This window comes from Liolophura sinensis, chromosome 8, assembly GCF_032854445.1.
Source record: "Liolophura sinensis isolate JHLJ2023 chromosome 8, CUHK_Ljap_v2, whole genome shotgun sequence".
NCBI classification, from domain to species: domain Eukaryota; kingdom Metazoa; phylum Mollusca; class Polyplacophora; order Chitonida; family Chitonidae; genus Liolophura; species Liolophura sinensis.
In genome coordinates, this window is record NC_088302.1 from 912553 (window position 1) to 925451 (window position 12899).

Below are 12899 nucleotides of genomic sequence, written 5' to 3' on the forward strand. Positions count from 1 at the left end.
TGATGTTTATACAGTACACAATTATGGCATGTATACTTGCGATGGTGTTTATACAGTACACAATTATGACATGTATAGTTGTGATGGTGTTTATACCGTACACAATTATGACATGTGTACATGTGATAGTGTTTATACAGTACACAATTATGACATGTATACGTGTGATGATGTTTATACAGTACACAATTATGGCATGTATACGTGTGATTGTGTTTATACCGCACACAATTATGACATGTATACGTGTGATAATAAAACTGTGAGGATACATTTATATTAGACGTTTCCATTTTACTGTGTATGGGACAGCTTTGGCATGGCATATAGGAGAACTTTGATATGGCACACAAAAGAACAATTTTCTATTGTCCAATTAGATCAAGACATCTGCAACTGCTTTCATCTGTCCCTTGTCTGCCATTGCAACACCATTTGTTGAACAGACAAAATGTCCCCACTTTACTGGTACCTTGCAACCTCCAGAAAGCTTTGAAGAACACTTTAAGGACTGATTCATTTTACAGGAATAAATTATGTGCTCACAACCATACAATTATAATAGGGAGCGTCACAACCCACGACCGTAATAGGCCTGTCACAAACCCACGATAGTGATGGGGCCCGTAACAAACCCACAACAGTGATAGGGATGGTCACAAACCCACGATAGTAATAGTGCTCGTCACGAACCCACGACTGTAATTTAAGGGTATTTAACACTAGACAGGATGGTTGTGGGGTTTCCCCGGACTCTTCCTCGTTTTGTACAGTTGATAAAAGACACAAAATTAGATGCCTACCATTGAGGGTGATGGCTAGGGTTACAGTTCTTTATGAATACACTACCTTTCAACGCATACCCCCCAAGCCCCCCCACCCACCAACCACCCACCCATAACAATAGGAAGTTAGAAACTGTGGTACAAATCTGCAGGCTATGGCAAACCCGGTGAGGCTCACAACTCGTTACTTTTTCACGGTATATAAATATACCAGTATCATTTTTCCCCATAAGACCAAACTTACTTTTATACACGCACATGATGCCGATAAACTACATGTGAATTGTGAAAAACGATCCGCACCACTGTGTTTTAATGATGTTTAGCCATATTTCACTGTAGCAGTCAGGTTTATGGCTGGAGAAAACCGCGGTATCTTGTGATATTACTGCTAGGAGACATCAGCTTTATAAGAACCTATAGTCCTACAGTGCCCACGGCATTTATAAAAGTGTCCAAACTAAAACGCGTACGTGACTGCAGTACAACCCCTCTGACGCACACTTACCCATTCGCGCATTATTAGGGATTCAAGCCATTCAGACTTCAGAATTCGTTTTGAAATCGTTGGTATTGTTATCATTGTTATTCTCACAAATTTTGTGATACATTTTGCGAGGAAACGACAAATGGTGTATTCCTAAAACTTCATTATGTTTTAGGAAGGGACCTGAAGTTGTGCTTTTTAACTTTTTGAAACATTTAGTCGCGTGACTTGGAGTTCATGAGGTAGTAGATCTCGAGATGAACATTAGCAAAAATTTGGATGACATGAGTCACGTACGTGACATGGCGGCCATTTTTTGTTGATATGAACACATTTGAGAGTCATTTTCATCACAACCACATGTCCGATTAAGCTGAAAGTTTTTCTCTCGTTGTATACATTTGTCGCAAATTTGGGTAAACAGGGCTAGTCTATATATCTACTGTGTGTATGCTGAAAATCGTTGAGCTGTGTTAAAAACCACAGCATATGCACATCTTTAAATATTGTCCAGAGGCCAATTTACCACATTTGGCAGATTTACATGTACACGCTATATGGTGTACATCCAATGTATTGAAGACTACGAGGAATTTATGCTTTCGTAACTGGCTCTACAACCGTGTTTGTGTATCTTCATTCTATAACTGTCGATGTCAGAATATAAACTACCGGGCAAAAGAAATGTATAACTTTTAAATGCAGTGTTTTTCTATAGAAAAATAAGTTTGAACGTTGTGCGAATACATTTGCACATAAGCACCCTGTGTACACGTCACTTTTTAACGAGATTCATTGAAATTGATGTAAGACATCATGAAAAATCGGAAAAACAGAGTTTCGGGCCCTGTTGAAAATTCTCGATAATGACCGCCGTATAAATACCGATGAAGCACATGGTAAGAGATTCACACAAGCAGAACGTGATAGAGCCACTGGTATGGCCGACATGGGGGCCAGCCAACACCACATTGCCAGAACATTCAATTGCAGTCAAGCCACCATCAGCAGACTGTTGGGTCGTTACCGCTTAACAGGCAGGACACAAGATCGTCCAAGATCGGGCAGGCCAAGTGTTACAACGCCTGGCGAAGACCGGTACATCCGCACAATCCACCTGCGTAACCGGTTTGTGACGGCGACGTCAACGGCGAAAACGGCAGAAACGACACTGGGACACCCCATCAGCAGACGCACAGTCTTACGACGACTCCGCGTGAGTGGTATCAGAGCCTATCGCCCCTTCCGTGGAATGGCATTGACCTCTCTACACCGTCAAAACAGGCTGCGTTGGGCAAGAGTTGTACGTCGATGGCAGCGACGAGACTGGGAAAGGGTGCTGTTCACTGATGAAAGCCGATATAACCTCTTCAGAAATCATGGTCGAATTCGTGTGTATCGACACAGGGGAGAGCGATTGGCACACAACTGCATTCAGAATGTCCACCCTTTTGGTGCTGGTGGGGTGCTTGTATGGGGCGGAATTTGTGGACAGGTGAGAACGAGATAGGTCATCATCCACGAAAATCTGACTGGCCAAAGATACCGAGATGAAATATTGGAACCTGTTGTGGTGTCATTCGTGCATCAACAGCAAAGGGGTATCCTTTTGCAGCAGGACAATGCACGACCTCATACCGCCAGAGTTGTACTAAATTATCTGGATACCGTTGATGTCAACGTACTGCCTTGGCCAGCACGATCGCCAGATATGAATCCCTTAGAGCATCTGTGGGATCATCTTGATCGACGTCTGAGACAACGCGTCCCTCCCCCACAAAACAGGCAACAGCTCGAACAGGCTTTATTTGAGGAGTGGGACATCCGGCGGCTGACGACTTCCATGAGGAGACGTATTTTGGCTTTAATTGATGCAATGGGTGCTCACACACGCTACTAACGATCTGTCTTATGACATGACAGAACATTAGGTACACCTTTTTAAGGGAGTCCCTTTACTTGCATTTGTGTAATTTTTCAGATTTACCCCATGCCTTCTTTACTCGGCCTGACAGCAAGTGTAATATCCATATGGCTTTGAATTTTTGAACAGAACTTGGAAAATGGTTTATTGCAATATATTGCTTATCATGTTGATACTGTCTGTCTTTCTTTCTCTTTCTTGTGGTGCTGAACAAGGTTATACGTTTCTTTTGCCCGGTAGTTATTTTATATATTCCATCACAGATTAAGAGTCATCTCTAGAGCATCAAAATTATAACACAATCTATGTAATCTTAATCATAATTGTAAACCTTCAAGATGTAACTCAATTGCAGATAATACACGTACACTTTCATAATGTAACGTTATTCTGTAACACAAAGTATATATTCACAAGGTATACCATAGAATACAGTGATATCAAAGGTCTCATACCTTTACAATATAACAGACAATACAGATATTTCTGCAGAGAATGTACACATTATTAGCCAATAGCAAGCATAGGAAGATATTGATGAAGCCAGTTTAATTCACAATTAGCGTGGATTCTTGGTACCATTCGCTGAATAATTGTCCATTTTCCAACAGGCTTTAAGGAATTTAAATGTGCTATAAATGCCTTGGACTGGTCATGTACTCATGTGCAGCAAAGTGACAGTGTTTAGACAAGGCAATTGGCTTCAGTTGGAATACACTCCTGTGGACAGATTATATGAATAATCACCAGTTTGACTGATTAATTGATTGATTGATTTATTTGATCGGTGTTTAACGCTGTACTCTGTATATTTTACTTATACGACGAAGGCCAGCATTATGGTAGGAAGCATCAAATTCAGGTCGGGTCATACCACAGGTCAGAAAATGGTACTCTCGGCCTCGCTTGGCGCCTAGCACTCAGACGATAGAGCAAGGAAACAGGACTGCTTGGCACGATGACAGTAGAATGTGACTGGATGGGGTGTCATGTTTGGTGTCGTCGGCATGATACTTCATGGCATGGACTCGCCCTGCTACAAGAAGACACGATAAATGTACACAAACCTAATCACTCCAGGTTCTCATATGGTTGAAAATTTGTTGAAGTAAAAGAAAACTAAAATATGAAGCTAAGTTCATCATAAAGGCAACTAAAAACTATGCGTAAAATTATATCATTTATTTATTTATTTATTTATTAAATTTTTTAAAAGTGTTAATAAACATTCAAATATTTGAATTCTACGGTGGCTTTTGTGAGCCATAATGACCATATCAAGCAACGACACAACACCTTACGAATATTACATGTTACATAATAATTAAACATCTTACGAATATTACATATTATACAAAAATGAGTGAATCAACTTACGAATGATACATGTACATATAACACAATAATCAGTCAAACATCTTATTATATTATTACATATTACATACTACACGACTATTAGTCAAGCATATTACCAATATTACATATCACACAAGAATCATTTAAACATTATAGTTTTCCCAACATTGTTTGTTAAATGTGACGACAACAAAGAATTTTGACTAATTCCAGACCAGTGACATTTAATAAATTGTTAGGGACAACGCTGCATATCTGTACCTCAAATTTTGTCGATAGAGAGGCTTGTAACATTCCACTTTATAAGCACTTACGTAAGCAGATTTCACCGGTTACACGTGATTTTAGGAAACTACGACACTGTGGTTCATGATTACTCGTTATGCTGTGGTCTCTTATATTACGAATAGCACCCATCGCTTCGTTACATTATCATTTAATGTTCTGATTACCTGTGCATATGTTATCTGATATAACACCTTAAGATGCCGGTAGGTCGGCTTCTGACATGACATAGTTATATTACTCTATATTCTCATACATTAAGTCAACACCAGGTGTGTTTCCAACCTCTCCCTGAGCGTGAGAATAGAGATTTCCTCGCCGGGCAAGGGTTTCACCAGACTTCTTGTTCACATCCCTCTTTGACCTGACGATCAGACAAGCCACGAGCACGATAATAATCAACACAGAAACACCTAGTGCTATTCCCAGAGCCATAATTTCTACATTAATGTTAGCAACGCTCTCTACATGCACACAGACCGGTTCTGTAGTCGGGACCGACTCGGGGTATACCTCTACATGCACACAGACCGGTTCTGTTCGGGAGTCGGGGTATACCTCTGCCCATATGCAGACGTTGTAACTGTGACCAGACTCCAGATCGAACAGGACAGCAGAGCGCTTCTCTGGATGGTACAGATTCTCCTTGTCGTCGTCAGATCCAGCGTCTTCCCTGTATGTCAGCCGGAAACCAGTAATGGTACCTGGACCATGCACTGACCAATGGATGACAACATCGTCACCGGCGGTGTCAGTGGTGACATCCCGAAGCACAATGGCGGAGTCCTCTTTACAAACAGTTGGTATGGAGTAGGACACAGACACTGACGTCCTGTTCGCCTCACAATCCGTCACATTGTAGCACTGTACAAGGAGTAACTCTTTGTCAGGAGGCGAGTGGCAGCGGGCGTGGTCAATTTTGTAACTGATAGGTGTATACCTCAGCCAGGCTGCACTACAGTCACACTGCAGTGGATTACCTAAAAGGTAGAGATTTCTAAATGTGTTGTTAGACACAAGTCTCTGTAAACTCGGGGCTACAGTGAACTCATTGGAACGAAGGTCAAGGACTCGTAGTGTATTAGCTGCCATGAACGTTTCTGGCGACACAGCGTGTAGCTGATTACCCGCTAGATAAAGGTCATTCAGTTTGAACACCGATATCCTGTTTACCGGAATCAAAGCCCCGAGAGTCTGTAGCTGGTTGTGACTCAGATCCAGAGTCAAAACGCCTCCTAGACAAGCGTCAGGTGAGATAACGTGTATAGCATTTCGAGAGAGATTCAGGGTGCTGACATTCCGTAACGCACATGGATCCAGGGACTGGGTGAAATTAACTGGGGGACTTTCCACACTGGTAAATCTGTTACTAGACAGGTCGAGGAGGTAAACCCTTGTTATATTCGTGGTAATCCTGATGGGTGAGCTGATCAGGTTTTTGCTCATACTTAATCTTGCGCTTGCTCCGTTTACTGTATTACGTCCAGTTACTGTCAGATTTCGGATATTATTATTATCCGCGTAGATGTAGATCCACTGACCACTGGAGGCAATGACGTCCAGCGTCTCAAGGGCGTTATTAGAGACATTGAAAGTGACAGAACTACCGAAGACTTTTACCTGAGTGTTTTTACCAAAACCTTTTAGGTTATTATTGGAGAGATCTGTTTTTCCGGGTAGACTGATTCTGTTAAGCGGAAATTCACCATTTAGAGAACAGTTCCTCAGGCTGAGTTCTGTCGACAGCCTACCGAAAGCAGTAAAGACATCTGCTGATAAGGGAGGTAACTTTGTGTCAGAGAGACGGAGAGTACGTAGACCAGTCCACTTTGGTAATCTTTCAAACAAGGGTACGATTGAAGAAGTGAGCAAGTGATTGTTGTCCAAATACAGAGTATATATACGAGATGACAGTTGTTCAAAGAAATCTCGAGGTATGTCCCGTATCTGGTTATTATCCAGATAGAGATACTGCAAACTAGATGAGTTTGTTAGAGCTCCCGGTGGAATCGCAGTCAATTTATTCTGGCTCAAACCTAAATTTCTGAGAGAAATTAAATTCCTGAATGCTCCTGGTTGAATCGTCGATAAACTGTTGTTTTGCAGATAAATATAAGCGATGCTGGCTGACTGGCTAAAGGCATCAGTCATCACAACATTCATGAGGTTGTCAGAGATGCCAGAGATTCTGTTGTTTCGCAGGTTTATGGTCTTAAGTTTTGTGAGTGGTCGTAGTAATTCGGGTTTAAGATACGTAAGCATGTTTGATGAGAGATCTAGAGAATTCAGATTGGGACATCCTTCAAACAGCTTCAGGGGTAAATCCGACAGACGGTTATAGCTAGCTACCAAAGTCTGTAGTTTATCCAGTCCCTTGAATATTTCCTCCGGTAGACTCGACAGCTGGTTCCTTAGTAGAGAAATGGTCGATAAATTAGAATTGCGTGAGAAGAGGGTTTCCTCTAACTCCACGATGTGATTGTAGGCCACATACAGTTGTTGCAGATTGATTAATTCGTCAAATAATCTTACAGGCAGACTGGAAATCGCATTATTCTGTAATGATAGTGTTTTCAAAGAAGTAAGACCTCTGAAAGAAAAATCGTCTAGCCCTGCAATCTTGTTGGCATAAAGATTTAGAACGGTAAGATGGACAAGTGCACGGAATGCCCTGGGCTCGATCTTCTCAATGTAGTTACTTGTGAGCTGAAGACTTTCCAGCAAGGTGATGTTTGAAAAGTCGTCTGGACGAATTGTAGGTATTCTGCTTCCAGTCAACGTAAATGACGTCAGTTTCTTCAGATTTCTCATCGCACAACTGGGCATGGAAGTAAGTCTCGAATAAGAAACTGTCAACTGGGTTAATGAGTTTTTCTAGTCCGGCAAAAACCTGGCACTCCAACTCAGATATCTGTATTCTTGACAATGTCAGTCTTGTTACAGGCATCTTCTTGAATGCCCCTTCTGCAATGGAATAAATTCCATATCCGTATATTGTTAAGGATCGAAAATACACATCATCTGGGGGCAAAAGTGTTGGTAGTTCTCCGGTGAAAACTTTACCACACGTTATGTCGGAATTGTTTCTGGGTTGACACGTGCAACGTGGGTCAACTGGACACTGACCGAGGCCCTCCTCCGGTAGGACAACCAGCGGGACGAGTGTGACCAGCAGTCCGTAGTGAAGTCCGCCCATCCTTTGCTGGTGGCGAAGTTGTCCTCCGTGCGACTGCGACCTACAGGTAGCTCGGATAAGGATAATATCTGAGAAACTATACTCTATAAGTGGTGATATGACGTGGGCGAAGTCACGAGAATCTCTAAAACCGCACATAAAGACATGGCTGGATCACAGCCCGGGGCTTTTGTTATCAGGTTTCCTGTTTACCTACTTGATAGTTGAATTAAGATGTATTACGAATCAGCGCACAGGTTTGGGGGGAGCTGAATTCAGTCTAGTCTGTGTTTTTGACCGTCCTTCTACGTAGTCGTGCTAGACATGTTTGTCTACGCCCAGTTTTGTGTACGATACGTGTACACGGAGCTCTGTAAGAAAAGAGCCAGAATTCACAGATGACTGAGACACACTCTAAAAACCGGGCCTACGCCATACAAAATAGGACCGTGAGCAAACAAGGATTCGTCCAGAGAAACCAGGACTTACGGATAAGTCTGATACACTCTAAGGAACCAGGATATACAGCTGAATTTATTACACCATAACAGGTTTAGCTGTAACCCTGCTATACCTTAAGGAACCAGGACTTACAGCTAAGCCTGATACACTCTAAGGAACCATGACATACAGCTGAATTTATTACACCATAACAGGTTTAGCTGTAACCCTGCTATACCTTAAGGAACCAGGACTTACGGATAAGCCTGATACACCCTAAGGAACCATGACATACAGCTGAATTTGTTACACCATAACAGGTTTAGCTGTAACCCTGCTATACCTTAAGGGACCAGGACTTACAGCTAAGCCTGTATCACCATCAGGAACCAGGACTTACAGCTAAAAATGTTACACCACAAGGAACCAGGACTTACAGCTAACTTTGATACATCCTAAGGAATCAGGACTTACAGCTCCTTTGATATATACCAAGCAACGAGAATTTATATCTAACTTTTATGTACGCTCATACACGTGGGAAGTCCTCAAATCAGACCATATGTATGTGTGAAAGAAAAGATCTTCAAATCAGAACGTATGATACGTATGAAAGACTAAGTCTTTAAATATAATCGTCAAGTCCGACATTCATGTACCGTTCGTAGTTTATAAAAGGCGTTCCAAGTCGATAATCGCAAGATCCATTTCCAAAGCAACGTTTAACACTAACTCCCAAAGACAAAGGTATGTAAGAAATTATACAAATAAGAAATAAAGCCCGTAACACACAAGAGAGAAGCGGTCATCAGTTTTCAATGATGCCGGGCAGACAATGAATATTCCAGGCATGAATTCCATATCAAAGTTCAAATTCGTAGTCCGTGAATGAGTTCCAGGTCAAATAACAATTAAACAAGTATCTCAGTCGTGCTTTGATTGCAAATGTTCATAAAGGCATCATGCTGATGTAATGAGCATGACTACTTTCACGGCCCCTAGCCCCAGGTTAAGCGGTATTAGATACATTTTGAAAATGACGAGTGTTACAGGCCGTATGATAAATCACACCATATGATATATGTGAAAGACAAAGTCTTTAAATCAGACTTTATTTTCTATCCTATTATATAGGAGAAGACAGTGGGGCCGTCAACACTGGTAAATACCAGACACTAAATGGCTACTATGTAACTGTCAGACAATTTCATGTGACATCCTGGCTATCACACCCATTTAACAGGATTTGTTCAAAAGTCCAATAATCAGCCATTTGGAGTATGTGAAAGCCTGCTATCACTGTACTGCGGAAAATCCAGTTCCCAGGTATGACACCTTTGGGCAAATGGATACGTGTTTAATTCATGCTCTTAAACACCTGCTATATACACATGATATCTTTTTATATGATGTAGCTTATCGCTTGGACGTGTTCTTTATATCCCCTCTGCAACTTATCGCTTGGATGTAGGAGGTATATCCTCTGTGCAACTTACCGCTTGAACCTTTGAGGTATATCCTTTGTGCAACTTATCGCTTGGGTATATGAGGTGTATGCCCTGTGCAACTTACCGCTTGAACCTTTGAGGTATATTCTTTGTGCAACTTATCGCTTGGGTATATGAGGTGTATGCCCTGTGCAACTTACCGCTTGAACGTTTGAGGTGTATCCTTTGTTCAGTTTATCGCTTGGATGTATGAGGTGTATCTCCTTACCACTTGAAAATCTCCGTGTATCATATTTTTCACCATTTTAAAACAAACACGTGAATAGACCTCATGACAAATAAGGCAACAGCTGGGGACTTCTAAACCTTTATGCAGTAAGGAAAATACTAACGACCACTATAGTTGTCACAAAAAATAATAACAAGCACTGTAGGTTTAACAAAAAATAATGACAAGCACTGAAGTTGTCACAAAAAATAGGAACAAGCACTGTAGTTATCACAAAAAATGGTAACAAGCACTGTAGTTGTCACAAAAATACTAACGGCCACTATAGTTGTCACAAAAAATACTAACAAGCACTGTAGTTATCACAAAAAATGGTAACAAGCACTGTAGTTATCACAATAAATAGTAACAAGCACTGTAATTGTCACAAAAATGGTAACAAGCACTGTAGTTATCACAAAAAATGGTAACAATCACTGTAGTTGTCACGAAAAATAGTAACAAGCACTGTAGTTGTCACAAAAAATGGTAACAAGCACTGTAGTTATCACAAAAATGGTAACAAGCACTGTAATTGTCACAAAAAATAGTAACATGAAGTAGTACGTTTACACAGTGTGTACACATTACTACTATGCAAAACTAGACTGTGTCAACAAACTTTGGAAATGAGACCATATGATACATCTGACAGACAGTCTTCAAATCCTAGAACGTGGCTGGACTGATCATATGATATATGTAAAAGACAGTCATTAATTCCATAAGATACGTGTGAAAGACAATGTCTTTAATTCAGACCAAATGATACGCGTAAAAATAAAGTCTTCTAATCAGACCATATGATATATGTGAAAGACTGATTTCAAATCTGAGAATATGGCTAGACTGATCATATGATATATGTGAAAGACAGACTTTAAATGAGACAAAGTGAAAGACAACCCCCTCATATTAGATCATATGATACTTGTGAAAGACAAAGACTTCCAAACAGACCATGTGATAGGTGTGAAATAGAATATAAAAGATTTACACCATATAGAGAATAAGTACCAAATAGTACCAAACCACACGCCACTAGTACCTTTGTTTATAGTACCAAATCACACGCTACTATCACCTTGGTTTATAGTACCAAATCACACGCCACCACAACCTTAGTTTATAGTACCAAATCACACGCTACTAGTACCTTTGTTTATATTACCAAATCACACGATACTAGCACCTTGGTTTATAGTACCAAATCTCAAGCCACTACATATACTGTATGTGTCTGTGCACAAGACAATGTACCAGTGAGAATGTATCACATCTGGGACTACCCAAATCCAGCACCATTTAGCATCGGAACATTTGTCTTAGGAAGAACACACAATCCCTACCACTAACCACTCAAGATTTTAACTTGACATGTTTGAGCACATCCCTACTCACTTACGACGTTGTCTTGATCCCATACCACTTCTCACTCACGATTACATCTCAAAGACACATCCCTACCCACTCACGATGTTATCTTGAGCACATCACCTCTCACTCACGATTGCATCTTGAGCACATCCCTACCCACTCACGATGTTATCTTGATCACATCACCTCTCACTCACTATGTTATCTTGAGCACATCACTACCCACTCTCTATGTTATCTTGAGCACATCCCTACCCACTCACGATGTTATCTTGAGCACATCACCTCTCACTCACGATTGCATCTTGAGCACATCCCTACTTACTCACGATGTCATCTTGAGCACATCACCTCTCACTCACTATGTTATCTTGAGCACATCCCTGCCCACTTACGATTGCACCTTAAGTGGTCAAAATCATTGTTCCTATGTGCTAGGTGTGACGGTCAGGAAATCCAAGATGACCGACAATAAACACACTGGGTTACGTAGAGTGGTCAAAACCAATCCTAACCATTCTTAGGCTAATCCTAAGCCGTTGTGTAATTATGAGCTATGATTAAAAACTTGTTGGTAGGACATCTGGTAAAAAAAACTTGTTTATAGATTTAACATATAAAAACGTAAACATAAACAAATATCAGAATAATGAGATAAGGTCATCTGTTTATCATACAGTTCCTCCTGTGCAGCATAAGAATACAAACTAGACGTACACCATACACGTGTAGTTAACAACAGTCAAAACATGCTTTGCAAAGAACACTTCATCCAAACATTAAACTTTAAGAAAACAGAAATCACTTAATTCAGAACAATGTTTTTTTTTTCATCCTCTCTGGGGATGGGCTTTCAAATAGCATCTCTTCAAATAAAATTCCAGGGCTAAAACCAAAATGCCGGCTGCCATTCCAGGGCTAAAACCAAAATGCCGGCTGCCATTCCAGGGCTAAAACCAAAATGCCGGGTGCCATTCCAGGGCTAAAACCAAAATGCAGGGTGCCATTCTAGGGCTAAAACCAAAATGCGGGTGCCATTCCAGGGCTAAAAAGAAAGGTACACCCACCAGTGTGTCAAACCTACATGAGCATCTACATGAGTTTACTGTTTGTATTTGATCTATTTCATTTACTTGTCATACTTATGCAATTATACACAGCATTCAGCAATACTTTACCCTGTAGAAATACGAAACAGTTTTGTCTGTAGTTAATAGGAGGAGAAAGCCACACACAGGAAACCACACAGCCGAGAGTAAACTGTAAAAAAAAAAGCGGACAGGAAACCAAACTGTTCCCAGAGGAAACGCGGCAGAATAAACACGAAACCTCACAGAGTTCTAAGGAAACTGT

General features: G+C 40.9%; 1 protein-coding gene across 1 annotated transcript; it reads right to left on the reverse strand.

Moving 5' to 3' along the window:
- Window positions 1-4417: 4417 nt before the first annotated feature.
- Window positions 4418-8012, reverse strand: LOC135472911 (toll-like receptor 6). Its single transcript, XM_064752640.1, has one exon. It carries the CDS (start codon window positions 7661-7663, stop codon window positions 5075-5077), a length of 2589 nt encoding a protein of 862 aa, XP_064608710.1. The 5' UTR covers window positions 7664-8012; the 3' UTR covers window positions 4418-5074.
- Window positions 8013-12899: the final 4887 nt, after the last annotated feature.

Bases quoted from the DNA above. Each gene is read 5' to 3' on its own strand.
- LOC135472911 (XM_064752640.1), bottom strand. From the start codon at position 7,663: ATGCCCAGTTGTGCGATGAGAAATCTGAAGAAACTGACGTCATTTACG.